This window comes from Python bivittatus, unplaced genomic scaffold, assembly GCF_059951505.1.
Source record: "Python bivittatus isolate LINGU-HERP-01145 unplaced genomic scaffold, Pbiv_v1 ctg000220_np1212, whole genome shotgun sequence".
In the NCBI taxonomy this organism is placed as follows: Eukaryota; Metazoa; Chordata; class Lepidosauria; order Squamata; family Pythonidae; genus Python; species Python bivittatus.
The window spans coordinates 17756661-17775412 of NW_028277048.1; the positions used below are offsets into that span (position 1 = coordinate 17756661).

At 38.0% G+C, this 18752-nt stretch overlaps 2 protein-coding genes and 1 pseudogene across 7 annotated transcripts in view; 2 read left to right on the plus strand and 1 right to left on the minus strand.

Annotated features, from left to right (window-relative positions):
* LOC148216287 (uncharacterized) overlaps nt 1-18752 on the plus strand; it is a 204121-nt pseudogene that overhangs the window by 176378 nt on the left and 8991 nt on the right.
* HNRNPA1 (heterogeneous nuclear ribonucleoprotein A1) lies at nt 3378-10821 on the minus strand. 3 transcript variants are annotated; one of them, XM_007442124.3, is made up of 12 exons: nt 10670-10820; nt 10541-10579; nt 8910-9026; nt 8440-8586; nt 7642-7852; nt 7447-7539; nt 7276-7368; nt 6926-7006; nt 6438-6548; nt 5966-6094; nt 5646-5708; nt 3378-5415 (listed from the first exon to the last, which is right to left on the minus strand). In XM_007442124.3, the coding sequence occupies exons 1-11, from the start codon at nt 10682-10684 to the stop codon at nt 5653-5655; spliced, it is 1092 nt and encodes a 363-aa protein (XP_007442186.1). In that variant the 5' UTR covers nt 10685-10820; the 3' UTR covers nt 3378-5415; nt 5646-5652. The 3 variants fall into 3 exon arrangements, with proteins under 3 accessions (XP_007442186.1, XP_007442188.1, XP_087994132.1); XM_007442126.4 differs by lacking the exon at nt 10541-10579 and having other exon boundaries at nt 10670-10821; XM_088138006.1 differs by lacking the exon at nt 5646-5708 and having other exon boundaries at nt 5962-6094; nt 10670-10821.
* CBX5 (chromobox 5) overlaps nt 11199-18752 on the plus strand; it is a 45100-nt gene continuing 37546 nt past the window's right edge. For 2 of the 4 annotated variants that reach the window (XR_015795676.1, XM_088138007.1), the window contains exon 1: nt 11395-11546. The gene's annotated coding sequence lies outside the window, so the exon portion shown is untranslated. Of the gene's footprint in view, nt 11292-11394; nt 11547-18752 lie in introns of those variants that run through there. The other 2 variants (XM_088138009.1, XM_088138008.1) reach the window with 2 other exon arrangements.

The window sequence follows — 18752 nt, forward strand, 5'->3', positions numbered from 1 at the left end:
GCTGAATGCAATGTGAAACTTGTTGCAGAAGTTGTCCTAATGTCCATCCCACAAAACCTTGTTTTTAATTCACATTCTGACTCTTCAGTTATAAACATGGATGCCAAAACAATCAATAAGATGTCTTTGAACAAAATCTATACATGTGGATAGTCATCTAGATCTAGTTTCTAGCTTTGTAAACACAATAGGATCTCTGCTGCATGTAGTATTCTCTGGGTACAGCTAATGATCTGAAGAGTTGTATGTGTCCATTGTCACAAATAGATCACTTTCTGGTCAGCTTTACAAATGGCTGGTTAAAATGTGACTCAGGCATCTGATGGATCCCAGAAACTATGATATGTACTTGCAAAGCTTTTTATGTCTGTTGATGTTCTGTTCATCATGGCTGTCCTATGGACAAAAAAAAAAAAAGGCCTCCAAGATACTTGACTGTCATTCCTAAGTGCCCTTTTTCCTCAGAGCCAAACCAGCCTGTTGATTTACCAAGGAGTTCAGCCTGCTATGGAAAGGATGGGATGACAGCTAGAAGGCAAGGGAAGAATATATTGGCAAATATATTGAATACTGAGAAATGACAAAACGAAGTTGATAAAAACTGATATTGTAAAGACAAAGCCAGAATCAGATTACTTTCTTATTAGCTGCAGAGGGAACATAAATCATATACTGTAGAAAAATTACTCAAGAGTAAATATTGTTACAAAAGAAAACTACACATAAAACAACCAGATTAATTACAGTACCAAAATCCCTGTGTGTTAAATTGCCTGTAATACTCCATGACTAAAATACTGTCATCTGGTGAAAAATCTGTCCTTTTGTCTGAGGGTGGTAGTACAACATAGTATGAAGATAAGAAGTGGTTTCAAAATGCCAAAGGAAACTTGATACTGTGTTTGCTGGTCTCTTGGGTCAGAAGCAATAGAGATCAAGAAATAAGCCTGTTTTGCTCCCTCCTTTGCTGCAGAGGTCTGCAAATGGGCTTTTATCTCTGTTCACTGTCGTTTTAGATTTTGGTGGAGCCAAGATTTGAGGTCATTGAGGAAGACAAAGCTATTGCTTTAAGAAAACCTTGTCCCTCCTATTAAATGGAAGGGACTGTCCCCAAGGTTTTGAGAGGATTGTACCTCCTGGTTGATGGGATGGACTCCTGTGTTTAAAAGAAACAATTTTAAGACCTCCACCAAACTCTCCTCACTAGGCGATCCATGTAATTATAGCCCAAATATTCAATTTCTGCAAAAGATGATTTCAAACTCCAGATGCACACAGATGTTACTGTTTACTCCACTCGAGTTTTGGCTAGGCTGTGGCATAATGCTTTGGTGACAGCTTTTAACAGGAATTAGAAAGCCCTGTTTTGCAGTGGTTCTGGTTGGTCTATCTTGACTACTAGAAAAGGCATGTTTGCATAAAATGTAAAGGTGGTACAAATGCATAGATTTGCTTTACCAGTTCAACTATAATACCTAGAAGTATTTGGCAAGTTACATATCCCCTATATAATAAACTCCAGGCCAACTGGTTAGGAAAGTATTAGTGCCAGAAACTCAGCTGAATGACAAGCCAAAGAACTTGATTTTGAATGATATAGTTTGGGTATTGAGACAGCTCAGGGCATTTGCTTTTTTTTAATTGCTGTTCTGCATAAATGAGGGCTAGTCATCAGATGTAGGGGAAAATAGCATCTACAACGGATATGAGTGGTCGATGCAGCCCTCCAGCATCCTTTTGTGCTTTGCCAAGAAGATAGGGCTTTTGTGGTCTGCTAAGAAAACTTGTCATTTGGGGGAAAAGGAGTTAAAATGGGTCAAGCCTCACAGAGAATTAAGGCACTCATTTCCTCAACCTTGTTTTTCAGATCCTGTCCCTATTTTTGGATTATGACCCTTAGCATGCCACGCAAACCCTGGCACTTGACCCAACAGAAGTTACACGCACTGATCTACAATGAAAGGATCTTTCTCCAAAACGTTAAGGGCAAGAATTACTGTTCTCACGTTCCCTAGGTCACTATCAGGCAGCTGTGTGCAGCTCACGGTTTAATGAAGGCCATACTCCCAATTTCTTGCATTTCTATATCATTTTAGGGAAGCTAATTTACAAGGACATATAGGTAAAAATGGCTGGATTTCACATAGTTTAGAAAATGTTTCTGAAAATATCCATTAGTTTGTCTCTCAGACTAATGCTGATTTGTTATTATAGAAGTTTATCCATTCTTCTTTAAGAAGCATATTCTAACATCTTATTAGAAGAGATGTTGTTAGCAAGTCAGAAGAAGGTAGCCAAGTAATTTATATCAAAAACTTTTATTAAATAAAGCTATTCATAAGAATAGATTATACATACAGCTACCCAGCAGCAATTTAGCTTTCTTTGAAAGGCTTATGGTACATCAAGCTGAAGAGTCCTGCAAAACAAATAGTAATAATGAACTTTAAGATTAGACATGATGGTAAAAGCATGGGAAGGGGCACTTCTGGACACTAAACTTCTCATTTCCTAGTAGTATGTTAACTTCCACCACTATGCTAAACAAGTAATCATTAAGAGTTTACCAATTTACCATCTACCTCTCAAGTTAACTTGTGGCACAAGTTCATTTATGTTAGTATATTTCACTTGTATTGGTAACCTTATTCCCACTGTTTAGCATTGTTTTTACCTTTAAAAAGAAAAAGGAAATCCAAAGACATTCCATCTGTCAGGAACAAAGGCATTTTAGCATCAGACAGCTCCTCTTTTCCTACAAAAAGGAAGAAATATTAAATACCACCCACTTTTATTGAGTCCCTATTAATACTTTACGTGAGCAACCCCACCCCCCATAAATTCCTCTGCCTTTATAGCAGCACAGCCAGTGCACTGTGGTACAACACTAAATTGTTTAAGTCAACAAGGCCACACAAAGAGGGATGAAAAGGCAGTACTTTCATTTAAGTACATGTCATTAGCCATGTTGCCAGGCCTGTGACAGTAAAATATTAATCAGCAATGTTCTATCCATCTACTGCTTGTATATTACAGCACTGGGTGAATTAAAAGATAGCTAGACTGGTATTTGCAAGGTAAACTCAGTCTTGGAGAAAGTTTAGTAGGGTAACAAAACTGTATAGGACATAAGTAAAATCTGTTCTTACCTACCAGTACAGTAATATAACCTTTCCTTCCTTCTGCGTCTGACTGCTAGTCCTAAGAGCAAGGATCCTTACTCTCGTCTGACTCCTTCCGATGGTCACTGAGTACTCCCTTCTAGTCAGCAGAAGCCTGCACCTGGCTTATCTGTCCACTCGACTCAAAACACGTGTCTACTCTCAGCTGTAGTAGCGTCTGAGCTGGAAGCCATTCGGAGCTATGCTTGCTAGCCGTTCCTAGTAGCTCAAACATCTGCATGCCTCCCGGTTTTGTAATGCTACTTAGTTTTCGGGTCCTGGTGTGCTCTCCTTTGTTGTGGTTATGCTACCATGCCAAAAACGAGTATTATTTCGTGAATCCTGAGGTCTTGTCAGGATCCACCTGCTATTGCAAACTCAGCCACGGAAAAACCCATCAGGACTATTAATTTTGCATTCTAAATTAAACCAGTCACCAATCAGAAGTTTTATATATAAATACACTTGTACACACACCATATACAAGCACCATTGCAACCATAAACATATTTAAGCACACATTTGTCCTATTTCATAAGACACTAGGATGGAAATGCTACAGGTGTACTCAGATCTCACAGATTAATTGACCAAGGTATAATGTAATTCCATGCCACATCTACACCCCTCCAAATTTTAAGTGCATTTCTATTTCCATCTCATGGAACAGAAACATACTACGAAGCAATGTTTAATGGAACCAGAAAGTAGGACCCCATTTTCTGTGGTAAGAGTTGCATTAAGGGAGAAAATATATGAAATGTATTTCATAAAATGGAAACAATCAATTTCTGGAGTTTCAAAATGCAACTTTAACTGAAATGAGAACCTTCTTGGCTCCCTCACTGGAATGAACAGATTTGGGGATAATTAGGTTACTTTAAGTGCCTCTAGCAGCAAATTAGTAGCACCTTTAATGCTACAAGATTAGTTTAAGAGTGTACCAGTAAGATTCATACTATATTCCTCATGCTGGAATTTCTCTCGATACAAAACCTAGTCTATTTTTGAGAAAAGAGAGCACACTGTCAAATCTTAGTTTAAACCAATGGCTTTTTATAAAATTTTGCTTAACAGGCATCAATTATATGAACTAGCTTTTTAAATCAATGTACAACCTCATGACTCCTCCCCCATCCCCATTAGTTGGAATACTTTTATCCATTTTAGCAACTGTTAACATTTGAGGGATAATCTTACATGTTCAGCTAGCAGTGCATGAGAAGTCATGTATTTTGCTAATCTCTCCAGTGAAGCAATCTGTCCATTTCCATTATAAAAATGAGACTGCAAAAGTAAGCCACAATAACTTCCCAATTATTGGAGATTGCACAACTTTTGACAGTTAGCTGACTGATTCTCTTGCTGTCAATCTCAAGAAGTTAAAAATTTTCTAGTACAGATAAAATTGATACTGTATTTGGAGCAACCCAGATCCAACTGGATAACTGCCTAGAGCTGTCAACACAAGCATGGCAGGCTGTAGTAATGATTTGCCAAATGTCCCATTTCAAGCTGCTCGTTTGAGCTGCTGTGCCCATATGCTGATGTGGACAGCCTTTTTATTTGCCTTTAATCCAGCATATAAAACCTCTTGCCTTAGTCACTGGCACCCTTTACACTCAACCAGAAAAAAGGGGAGACTTGAGCTGAAAAAGCAAACAGGAAAGAACAATTTTCAAGCTACCAAGAAGATGTCCTTATTCAAATAAGGAATACATTTTGGAAGTGGTTCTTCATTGAGGCAATCTCTGCAATTTGTCTTCCATGAAGTTGAACAAGACACAACATCAATAAATTTGGCTTTGAATATAAAAAATTATTGGCATTTTGAGAATCGTTCTCTGCTATTTGACTCTTCACTAAGCTTTTCCATGTAGTGAAAATCAATGTACATTAACTTATAGTAAACTAACTTTACACAGCACATTTAAAAAAAAGACACATTTATTCAGCGTCATGATCAGTCTATTACAGTTCGCAGTCAACAGCATGGGTGTGGAAAAAAATAATCTACATAAAAACCCTGGTTGGAATGCTTTGCACTTTCCACAGAACACAAAAACTAAAATATCCTGTTATACAGTTAGTCACAAATACAGTCCTGATGTTTGCAAACAAGCGCTTGTCTAACACATGTCTTCATGAGGCAGTTCTACCCTGCCACAACTGTGTTTGGCTGAGTTCACAACTGTGGTAACCTGTAGCTTCCCTGTCACTTCTCTGGCTCTCCTCTCCTGCTAAGCTTTGTTTCCTGTTGAATAATATGGAATAAAGTTGTTAATCTAAACATATTGAGACTCAAGGCTATAATCCAATATCAAGTTTGTTCCCCCGATTGCCAGTCCATATATTAGCTTTAACATCTGCATTTTATTCCAAATATGCTTAAACTACAATAACTTGCTCAGCCACATTATGAGTTACTGTTACAATTCATTTAGCACTGCATATTTATCCATGAGCAAATGGAGAAAGTCTTACCTAGGAATTAAAACCGCCTTCCACCACCATAGCTACTGCCACTACCAGAGCCACCATAGCCACCTTAAAAAAAAGAAAAGTTTCCTTTTCTTATGCAGTAAGAGACTAAAGGGAGAAGAGGCAATGTTCGTTATCTTAAATGGGAATAGGTCAGAAGAATGAGAGATTGTTTAGAAAGAACAGAATACAACAGTCTTTATAAAGAGAAAGAATGAAGAAACTGAGTGGTTGACCTCAGTTTTTCATGCCTACCATTCAAGAATTCAATGAGAAATTAACATGATCCATTTTCTCTCTAGTCAATTAGATCATACACTTACCACCACTTCCACCATACGGACCAGAGCTCCTGCCTCCAAAGTTTCCTCCTTTCATGGGCCCAAAATTTGAAGACTGGTTATTGTAACTGCCAAAGTCATTGTAGCTTCCACCACCTCCAAAGTTGCTCCCTGGACAGAATAAAAAACATCCACTCATCTACAAGGCCCAAAATTTTACATCTATAAAACAAGGAACACTAATTCCTTGTTATATTTAACTCTGTCTAGATACATTTTCCCAAACATACTGGGCATGTTTAAATGAAGGCACATGCTAAGACTACCATACTAGACTGCAAAAATTCATACCACTAATAGATGGCAGCAAAGATTTGGTTTTATGTATCTTTTTGCTATCATCTAGACATATCAGCCCTGGCAGATATTCCCTATTATAACACCTTAGCATTCCAGCTAAAATTCTAGTACATAAATTGGTAATTTTAACACTCAAAATCAACATGACATTTACCTCCACTGCCACCGCCAAAGCCACCACCTCCATTGTTGTATCCATCATAGCTTCCGCTGCCACCATAACCCCGGCTTCCTCCAGAGTATCCAGGGCCACTGCCTCCATAACCTACAAAACAGACAAGACACTGTTCTATTAAATAATTGCAGGATAGCACTGCCTATCACAAAAATAGATGCATACTTTACAATCTCTATTTAAAATGAACTTAAAAGTCCACAGAAAGGCCATCTTTCTGCTGTATGAGGAAGAAAAAGCATCAGAGTAGAGATAAAAATTCTTGTTCAGTTGGTAATTATCCTCTACAACTCACTGGGCAACTTACAACTGCACTGCTGAAAGGAGGCTGAAAAATTGGACTATTGGACTGTTTTTACTCATATGCTATATTAAAGATACCTATGTCCTAAAAATAAATCAACACTATTAAATGACAGCCATATGAAAGTCTACTACAGCAATTTACAAAAGCTGCATGATCTTACCATCATTGCCAAACCCATTATAGCCATCTCCGCTGCCCCCATATCCCCCGCCGCCACCACCGCTGCGGCTGCCAAACCCACCTGAGGAAAAACAAGATACTTATTAGCATTTTGATCTTATTTCAGATTGATGGTGAACTTCAGTACACCCACTCAGCAAAATCACAAGCACATAAGTTTGGTATTTGTATAAAAAATTAAAAGTACATGGAAAAGATACACCAATTCAAAGCACTGCTCAATCCTATCAAGAAATCTAGTAATCTAGGTAAGATGCAACAATGTATTCCTTTAAGCCCTTACTGTGATTAAGGTCTTAAAGTGAACCAAACTTTAAAAACCTTACTCACCACGGCCTCCGAAGTTGCTGCCACGGTTGAAATTATCACCACTGCCAAATCCACCTCCACGCCCACTGCCAAAGCTTCCAGAGCTACTACGACCTAAGAAGAACAACCACAGGTAGTATTCCTGGAAAATATCACTACAGATGTGTCTGTGTTTAAGTACTGCACACTTACCTCGCTGACTGGAAGAGGCACTGGCCATTTCCTGTTTTGACAAAGCTTTCCTGACTTCACAATTATGCCCATTTACAGTATGGTATTTCTGAACTAGACATGAAAAGATAAAATGGCATCAAAATCTTAGAAACTACATAAAGAGAACACACAGCAAGTTGAAACACAGCTGGAAGAATGAAATGAGACACTTACTGACAATCTTGTCCACAGAGTCATGATCATCAAAAGTAACAAAGGCAAACCCTCTCTTTTTGCCACTGCCACGATCAGTCATTATCTCTATAACTTCAATCTTGCCATACTGTTCAAAGTAGTCCCTCAAATGGTGTTCCTCTGTATCTTCCTTAATCCCCCCAACAAAGATTTTCTTCACTGTCAAGTGGGCTCCAGGTCTCTGAGAATCCTATAATGAGGCAGGACAAAAACATTTGAAAATCCAGTATTTGTAATCTAATATGCTTCACTTAGCTACTTGGTAATTATCCTTACTGCCAGAGAACACATGATGCATCTTAAAGACATGAATATCTAAAATTTCAAACCTATGAATTGCAAATTTTAAAGTGGTTATAACCGTGAATTTATTTCCCCAAGCTGGCACTGCAGAAACACAACTCATTTCAATCTCAGCCAACATAGCTACTGGTAGAGTAGAAGGAAGGGAAGTCTAGTTAATACACTTACTAAATTCCGTTTTCCTCCCAAATGCAATTCATGGTTAATTTTAAAAAAGGAGAACTTATTTAAGAAAACCTACATGACCATCCATCTTATCTATCCCAACTTTGCATAGCTCACAACAGCAACCATAAAAACATGTAAGAAACAATAATTTAATTTAAACGAAAGATAACTAATGCAGCAGTAACTATTGAACCAACAATGTTATTGCTACTCTGTGTAGGATACATGGGCTGCAATGTCTTGGGCTTCCAGCATTCTTGCTAATTCTTTGAACCTTTTGACTATGCATCCAACAGTAGTTCTTACTTCTCTGGATACTGCTCTCTTTGGTTCAACAACTCTACCATCAACCTTGTGCGGTCTGGCATTCATGGCAGCATCAACCTCTTCCACTGTTGAGTAGGTGACAAATCCAAACCCCCTGGAGCGCTTAGTATTTGGGTCTCTCATTACCTAAGAAGAAACATACATCTTACAGCCTTGCTATAAAATATACAATACACATATCATGTCTTCAAACAAAGGTTTGAATGTGTGGTTCAATCCATATTTAATTTAGAAAAAACAAATTGCCCTGTATTAATATATTACTGCCTTAATTCCAGGAGAAAAAAAAAAAAGCAAAGTTAGTATTTTATCTAGTAGGTGGGAGTTTTCCTTCTTTTTCTGAGTATCCTACTTACTAGTCCTGAATCTACAAAGTCCTGTATCCCTTTTTTACTCTACCTGGTAATTCAGGCAAAATACAAAGTCCACAAATTAACACATATACTTACCACACAATCTGTAAGTGTGCCCCATTGCTCAAAATGATTGCGAAGGCTCTCATCTGTTGTTTCAAAACTGAGGCCACCAATAAACAGTTTACGCAGCTGTTCAGGTTCCTTGGGGGACTGAAATAGAGAAGCAGGGCAAGAGTAGGAAGGATACTATCACAGCACTCAGATACATCATATAATGGGAGGCCATACTGAAAGTCTGCATGATTTATTCAGCATTTTATTAGAATACTAGGCCCCACCAGCCAGAGCCAGGTGAAAAGTGCAGGATCAGGTTTGCAGAAGTTAGCTAATAATTAAGAAACAGAGTGCTTTTAGCCACATGCACAGGCAATATAGCTGTTGTCAGTACCAGAACCAAGCTCACAAATCTTTTTCACACAAAAATCTATTCCAGGCTTCCTGGTGTGTGTGTTTAGCTTTTGCAGTTACTAGATAAAAACCTAAGTAATGTGGAGATCATCCAGTACGCCCTATTTTTTCTTTGCATTTTATGACAGCAGAATGGACCAATCTTTCACCCTGAAATAATTAACTACTTTGCTTGTTATCATTCTAAATAGAATTCTAAGACAGAACACTAATGTTAACATGCAGCACCAATGCAATTAAGCTACCTAAAGCATATACATTATTGGTACTGTTACACCCTATAAGGAATATATTTTAGGAACAAAGCCACCAGTTCTGATGTGCCCAAATAAGTAGAAATACAACAAGCTGTCCTTTTGCAGCTTGCTTTTAAGGCAATTCATATGCTTATTAGGCCTACAAAAAACATCATTGTCTTAATAAACGTATCCCCCTTCCCCCAAATTCAGGTGTATTTTAGTGTTTCCAGCAAAGTAGTTCTTATATGATACTTAGAGTAAACACACCATTCATTTCAGGAAAAAAAAAGGCGAGATTACATTCAAATTACAGAACGGCAACATTCTAGCAACCTTAAAACTTCTGATGAGAGAACAAGACACATACAATGACAGGGAACACGCTTTCTGAGCACCCCTACTTGTCAATGTAAGTGCTTTCAATCTTTTAATGTATTTAACTGGAGCTTTCTCGGATACAAGAAGACTCGCTTCAGAATGAGCATGCATCCTTTTCTCACCCCCCACACAAAAATCATTTGAAGGAAAGAAAGGGGAAAAGGAGACCCAACAGGTCGCCTCTTCCCATTTGCACAGGCAAGTTGGAGCGGAGAAATGTTAAATTAAGGGCCGGAAAACGGGCCAGTGAAGACAAAGCGAGTGAGCACGTGGCGTTCGCATCGTCCCATCCCCCGCACGCAACCCCCAAACTGGTCAGTAAAGTGCGCAGGCGCGTGCGTGCATCTATAGTTCCGCCCGCCGCACAGCGCAAGCGCAGCCATTACGACCGCCGGAGATAGCTGTGAACGCCACGCACTGGAAAAGATGGCGCCTAAGCTAGGCAAGACAACGCGCATGCGTAGTTTGAAGGCACCGGGGGGGGGGACGTAGGCCCAACCGGGGAAGAAAGGAAGACCTACTACAAAAAGGAGTCAGAAAGCCAAACGCAGGCGAGCGGCGGAAAAGACGAGTGCAAAATAAAAACAATGCATTTCAGGAGCGGGAATGAGGGGGAAAAACGGTATTTGTAACACTTACTGCGTTAGGCGACAAATCGCACCCATAATCAGACGATCCCTAAAGGCAAAGGAGACATAATTCCACAAAAACAAGCCACTGGTTTAGAGTCGAAAGAACAGAATAAAAGCGCCCATTATAGGCTCTTACCTCAGACTTCGACATGTTGGCGGTAGCAAATGGGTAAGGCCACTCTTCTTCACGAACGACGCTACCTCTCGCTGTACCCGATACCGAAAGGGGCAGAGTCACCCGTGCGCCGCCGCCTCACTATCAACACCCACCCCCGCCCATTCTCATTGGATGGCTGTGTAGCTTTTGTCGATTCCCATTGGGCAATGAGCAAATAGTCTGCCTCCTAGTGGATGAACACGTAAAGGTTACGCCCATTTCTCGTCATTTTCCCACCTTCTTTGCCTTTCTATTGGTTGGATTTCTGTCACTCCTTTGCTTTGGTGAATTTTCCCGCCCTGTACTCCTGGAGCTCCAGCTGCAAGGCAACACCCTTCTCCTTCACATTGCTTCCTTCTGATTGGGCACTTCGGAGCGTAACTTCTTCTGATTGGTTTTTACTGCCGGCCATCTTTTTAGAGATTGGCCCGTTTTCTCTTCATTCATTGTTATAGAGGCGGGAATTAAGTTGGTGCTCTAAACGGTTTGGGTCGGTGGTTAGAACTATATTCATCCCTGTGGTGGTGAAGGTACATGCCAGGGTAGAAGGGGAAAAAAGATCGTTTTATGTATAAAACTTGCTTCCAGGCAGGCGTACACGGTGAGGCGTACTGTACATATGCGCATGCGTCTTGAAATATATCCGCCGAAGGGGGGGGAAATGGTGGTTGTGGACGATACTAAGGAGGTGCGCGCGCCTCACGCCAGCGCGGTGAAGCTGGGAAGGGGGCGGAGGGGCTAGCGCGTGCGCACTAGAAAGCTGTTTTGGCGGGCGTTGCGCAGAAGCGGTGGCTGTGAGGGGGTACAAACCAGGGAGGGGGAAGTTGGTTTCGCACCGAGCCGTTACTTTCCCCAGGTGAGCGACCACGGGAAACAGTCTTGACGGGTAGCGCGTTACCGAGAGCCAGTGATTCTACGGGAGGGGGCGTGGTTTCGGCGTGATTGGGAGCCTGATTGACTGAGCCGTGAGGTACCGTTGGGGGGAGGGCGGGGCTTGCATCTTGGGCGGGGCCCTCGAAAGTGAGTGACAGCTGAATGAGTGAAAGCTTGAGGCAGTTAAGAGCGTAAGAGCGTTGAGATGTGGAGTGTGAAGTAACAGGCATTTTAACCAACGGGGGTGCTGCGTTTGTCTTCGGGAGGGTTGGTCCGGTGCTGTTTGATTGATGTGCAGTCTGGCCAATGAACTGCTGCCCGGCTACAAGGAGCCTTCCTTATGAAGGCGGAGGTATCTCGGAGTGAAAAGCTTTCCCGCCATGACTCCCCCCGCCCTGCGGAGAGGCGCTTCTCTGGCTTGCGTCTTACTCTGTTTCCCGTGCAGGATTTCTCACAAAGCTTTTTCCCCGATCCACAAAAAGTGGGAGTCGTTCTCTGTAAAAGTGGTGGCTGGGTATCTGCACCTTCACTTACATGGTTTCTAGATTATCTGCGGAGGGTTTTACACATTTTTTTTCAACAAAAATATCCGTATCTAGTTATGTCGATGCCCTAGCCTTGACCATCCTTTCCTGTGCATCCATAATTCTTTAGACGGTCCCTTAATGTCTGGAAGCCTGTACCAGGAATGTGATGGTTGCAAGTCTTTGATTTCCAAAGATTTTAAACCTTACAATCCCAGAAATTACATGATATGAACTACTTAATATGCATACATTCTAAAATATTTACTATGGTAAATATTCTTTGCACTTTTATAATACCTGTTCTTTTTACTATTCTCCTTGGTTTATATAATTTTACTTTAAAATAGATTGGACTGAAAGGTAGGTTGTTAATTTTTGTCTACTCTGGCAGCATTTATGTGAGATCTCATATTAAGTCTTTAAGGAATGAACCTGTAGAGAATTTTGTTGTGATAATATTAATTATGAATCTTTGAGAAGATCAAAGTATACATTTATATTTTATCTGTAATCTTAACATAGTTAAATGCAGGCTTTTTTTTCAATTTTAAAGAAACTTGCTTGTGGAACTAATAAGCATCTGGATGTTCCTAGTAAATCTTCATTGACTTAAAAATATGAAAGCATTGTTTCCATACAAGTAAGTTCCTTTCCCTTTCTGTTCATGCTTGGATTGTTTTGCAGTAAGCCAAGAGGTATATAGTTATTCTGCATAATGGCAATAAAGATACACTTTATGTAGCCCTAGTGCGAAACCTGCAATACCTGGAGATCTATGAACGCATGTATTTGTGTTTGGTGTTGATGACAAACTTTGAAAACTATTTACCTGAGTTCTACAATTGTTTGTGGAAAGCATTCACCTCCATGAGGAAAGAAATGAAGTATCATTGTTCACAATAAACTCATGTTGTTATGGCATGAAGATCACCTTTCTTTTAGTGACAAATAGGAATTGCTAATGAAATGGACTATATAGTTAGCTTCACACTAGTACCAAGTCTGCCCAACAACAGTTGGTGCCAGATGTCATGACTGTGTGTACATATATACAGTTCTGAAGTAAGGGTAAAACTTAAATTGATTGCTGGAATGGTGATAAAGTTGTAGTTGGTTCTCAGTCATAATTAACTAGGAACTACATGTATATGAGATGTAGTATGCCTGGAAAAAAAGCCTTAATGGGCAACTCAGTGCAATTCAGGGATATTAGGTTCAAAATGTTCTTAACTCTTCTATTGTCCCCCACACTTGCAGTGTTTTTCATGTTGGCCATATATAGCCATGATGGCCTATAAATAGTGCATATGAGGGTGAGCCTGGCTTACATGGAGCTCTTTACACTGTAAAGTTTACAGGTAAGTACTTTTTGCATCCTAGCTTTTTGATTAAATCAGTGTTTAGCATGGAAGAGATGGTTTTGCCTATTTACAATAATTTGGGCAGATAAACAGTATCCTGATTATCAGAAACCTGATGGCTTGGCTCAAGAGCAGAAGAAAACTGAAGAGTAATCACAAGGATGCAGCTTGGAACATGGTAGCATTCAAGAGATTTCAAGAAAGATTCCTCTTGAAATGGAAAAAGTTGATTACTTAATCTCAAAGTGGGTTATGTTGATACATTTTAGTTTATTTTCTCAGTAAAAAGGAATGCTAATAATATTGGCTTGCTCTTAAATAGAATCTTCACCCAAAAAATAGCAGAATCTAAACTTTTGGCCATTTATCCCACATACTATTTATACTGCAGCATTATTTTTGCTTAAGGATGTAACATTTTTTCTGTTTCCTATGATATACATAGAATGAGTAACATTGCTTCTTTGGCTAATCCCATCCATATTTACATAAACCTTTGAATAAAGTAGGAATAGGTTGTGAAAGAGCATATATGATTGAGTTACACATGAACATAGCTTACATGAGCAAAGGATGGAAAACTGTATTTATTAAGGAGACAGAAAGTAATTGCTTTCTATGCAAAGCTTGAAACCCAGCATGTTAAGATGCATAGGTAATGCTGGGAGCCCTGAAATGACAACGTGCCCATTGATACGTTTCTTGGTGCCTATCAAACTCTTGCCTGCTAAATGTTGTTTGTAGATAGTTTTAACTGGGAAACAATGGAAAACTATCACGCTGCAAAGCAAACCACCAGCCTTGAGTATAAGTTGGATTTCAGCTATGCCTTATGATTCCATAGACAGGCTTAGAAGATAAGAATAGGTGGCTTCAGTAAAAGTGCCCATAATATGCTCCCAAAATTCTAAGTGTGTCCATTGGCCCAAAAAATGTTGGAAATCCTTGAAACAGAAGAACAAAGATCACACGTAGGTTCAGTGGATGATCAGATTGTGTGTGTGTATGTAACATTTCTAATAATTTGCTAGTTCTTAGGTACAGAGGTGAGTCCATAGTAATAAATGTAACGTGTGACTTGAGGCAAATCAAGAATTCTGACTAAACTACAAAATGAAATGGTGGCAGACTCTATCCATTTGTTCCTGTTTTGCCTGTCCCTTCATGAAGGTAGGTAAACCAGGCATGGAGGAGATTATAGTAGTGTGACATCCAATCCAAGAATTAAAAGCACAATTCCCTACACTACTAAGATTTAATAAGTCAACAAAAGCCTCTAGGTTTGGTGGCTTAGCCACTTTGAAAAGCATTTAAACTTTTTTTTTTTTTACTCTCTGGGAGGAACGTAATCTCTCTAAATTATCCAGATTTTGCTGTGCTGTATAATCTTTAACCAGGCAGTACATATCCAAAAGGGTTATTTCTCAGTGCATTGATGCAAGCAAAGCACTCATTCTCGGAATATTAAAGTAGTGGTGTCCCCCAGAAGGCTCAGCACAACTCTGTGAAAGATTTTCTCTAATTGTCTTTACATTAGTGTGTGTACATAGACAACACTTCCATTGAGACTACCAGTGAAGCAGCTGTATTTGAAGAGGCATGCAGAAACAACCAGGGAAAGCCTTCAAAGCAGTTGTGTTGAGTTTTCCAGAAGACATGGCTACTTTAGCACTGTAAGAATGGTTGCTTTGCTTGTGCCTGTGCTTTCCAAAGCAGCTATTTCAGATACTACGTGTAGCCCTACTAAGTACTTGAAAAAGAATATATCTATAGTAGAATCCCCATAGATATTTACATTAGCTCAAGGGAGTGAGAACAATTTCTTTCATTAGGCATTTCAGTTTTTTAAAAAGTATGTTTGTGATGTTGTATATGAAGGCACTAAATAAATTGCTATATGTTTAAAATAAATTCAGAAAAAGAAACCCATTTAATGAGATAAGGCAATATATATTTAAGCAAGCCCCTTCTAACTGAGAATGTATGTGTACTCTATAATTTTATATTTATCAATAAATATTAATGAAAAATTAACCAGCAAGTAACATCCAAAAAAGTCTCTAGAATTCAGTAATCTGATTCTTTGGTGAAACCTGGTGTTTCAACATTTCTTCTTTGTTTACAATATTACTATTCCAAAAAAAAATGTTTTGTTTTAATGTAAATTTTATCTCTATTTTTCATGCACGTTAAAATAAGAATTAGGTTAATACAGGTAAATTGGCAATGTAACTTTGATCTAGTTGCTGTATATTGTCTTCAGCATGCTGTATGAACACTTTCTGAACAACAGATCTGCTTACAGTATTAAGCTAACTTAAACTATCCAATAAAACATCTGTATTTCTGATTTGCTATTCTAATAAATCCTTTTCATATACAAAAGCAAATATATTTCAATAATTTAAATGGTTTAACTGCAGTGGCTACCAATATTTTTATTTAAATTATTGTGAATGTCAAAACAATGAGAATTTTAGAACTTTTCTGTTTTCAAACCTGTTTTTTTTTTTCTTTTAAAGTTGAATGATAAGTTCTCTCTTCTGTTGCTTTTCGGGTAAGATGACTATTGCTGATTTCAGGATCAGGAATAGTTATTGTTAAATATGAAGTTCATATTGTTAAATATGAAGTGAATATTTGATAAAAGTTGTGCAAAGACAGATATATTGAAATTAAACTGTATGTATTATTTTGAGATGTATAATTGTAGTTTTGCAAAAAGTTCAAAACATTCCAAGGTGGATAAATCATTTAAAGCAAAATTTGAAGACAACTTTATAGAGCCACAAGAGTTAACTTGAGGATACAATCTGTATACAAGAAATTAACTAATATAAAATCAGTATATACACATTTTAAAAAAAAACATCAGTGCTATTCCATACAGCAGTACACATTTGTAGTTGTATTTGCATTGTATAAATGATGTTCATTTTACAAGGTTCAAATATCTTTTTTTTTTTTCACCTTAAGAGGATATTTAACCATGCTAATCTATCAGGTAGCTGGTGTAATGAGATGTCAGTCTAATCTCAGGATAGTTTTAAAACTATATAAAAAAAATGGAATAAGTTCTAAGGAAAGCATGATTTTTAAGCTGCTGCCTCCCATATTTACTGGTGAGTAAAAAGATTAAAGTTGGTTGCAGTGACAATTTTGAGTGGAAAACACTTTTTATTTTGTGCAAGAGATGCACTGATTCTCTTCCCTTCTGTTGCAGCACTTAATATTGCTACAGTTCTGGAAAGACCCCTGGCCCATAAGTTTGCTGCCACAAGGACTGGCGTTGTTTGTAGAAGCAGAATGCTGCTTCCTTTTTGGTTACAAGCATGGTCATAAATTCCTGACAATTAGCATATCCCCCTTATTGCTGCAAGAGCAAAATTTAATCAAGTGTTTATTTATAACATGTATTTCTCATCCTTCTTTCAAAGATCTCAAATTTGCATCTTCAAAAAATTGGCAGGACTGGGAAATTTCACACTAGCTTATCAATTTTAATTTTTTGAACCACATAATGTCTTCTGTGGTCTAGAGGAGACAACTGTGGTATTATGGGAACTTTGAGGTATTCTCATCAGATTAATTGATGATTAGGCAATACTGAATAAATATTAACTATTGTAATATTAAGTGTGGATGTATATATTAATAACCAGATAAGCTAAAAGGCAATGTTTAGGGTGATTTCTGAAATGGACACAATCATATTTTAGATTGGAAGGAGTTCTCTATTTTTATATAGCAGAAGAATGGAAATGATTGAAGCATAGTGCATGCTTTGTAAATAGAAAAGACAATTTAGTTCAAACTGTATCTGGAAGTGAGTACTTTCCACCATCACCTATCTTGATAGTCGAAAGTCAGATGAAGCTAGTTGTGTTCAAATTTCATAAATAAATGGTGTGTGTATATATATATGTGTGTGTGTGTGTGTGTGTTTGTGTTTAATTTACAGCATAGTCATTTTTTTTTCTCTTCAATGATTTGATCCTTAAATTATGTTGTAGGAGTTCCTTGTTAATAAAAATATCAGAAATATAAGATTACAAAGCAATATGAAACACAGCTTAGTCATAAAATAAAATCAGGCAGGAAGAGGTACATTATGGAGTGAGTTTCAGAGTAGGTTTCAATGTATTGTTGTTAAACTGGAATAAGAACCATGTTCATGAGAGGTTCAACAATAGTTTTTGTCAGACAACTGGTGATAGTGTAGGCTACTGCTATTGCTATAAAAATAATTTTAGATGTAGATAACAATCTTTAAGAAATTTATTTGATCATATTTTGACACTATAATTTTAAGAATTTTCATGGTCAACATTCTAATTATCTTAAATTTAGACATCAGTAGATAACTCTAAGGCAGGTGCACCAATAATTATTTTGTAATGAAAAGCAATTTAAAGATGTTTCTTCAGGAAAAGTATGTTTAATTCAAAAGTTTTCAGGAGGCAGCAGATGGCTGTTCTTGTAGGGGCTTGGATGCTAAACAAGGATTGGGCTTGATTGATATTTGGATGGAAGGATATTCCATCAGGGAGTATCATGTATATAACTAGACTGGGAAGTTAAAAAACATCCCTGAAGAAGGCAATAGCAAATCAAGAAAACTACATGGACACATCCATGAAATCACCAGGAGTCAAGCTTGTCTCAAAGGAAGCTTTACTTTTTACAAATAGTTCTGGACAATTGGGCAATACCATGTTTTTAGTGATAATAAATTGTATTATGGATGGGTTCTGATTAAATATTTCTGCAAAGTTTCCATTATGAAATAGAAACTGTTCTTTCTCCTCTCAACAATCCTTTGCCCTCAAAATCTGCTCTAGAATTATCCTGGGCAAGGAGAATGAGGGGAGGTTTTATAGAGTAAGCATATGTATACTGAAGTATCATTGGATTTTGCCTTATATTATTAAAATGAACATATATGACTTCAACAGGATAGTGTGATTTTAGTATTTACATTTTTGTGCTGATTGGTATTAGATTTATTACTAGTTTCAGCCGCTTTGTTCCATAGGACTCATTCATCTGATAAAATTGTAACCCTTACAGTTAACATTAAACAAACATGGGATTCCACCTCAGAAGATATCTCAGCTGTGATTGGAAGTTATTTGGAAGGAGGATGAATATTCACATCAGTGCTACTAAGGATGATACTGATAGTCAGTATATTAATATGACCATAAATGTTGAAAATCTTAATTATATTATGGACTGACAGCTAAAATGAGATTGGGAGCACTCACCAAACTATTTGAAGAAATGGGAACATTTCAACAA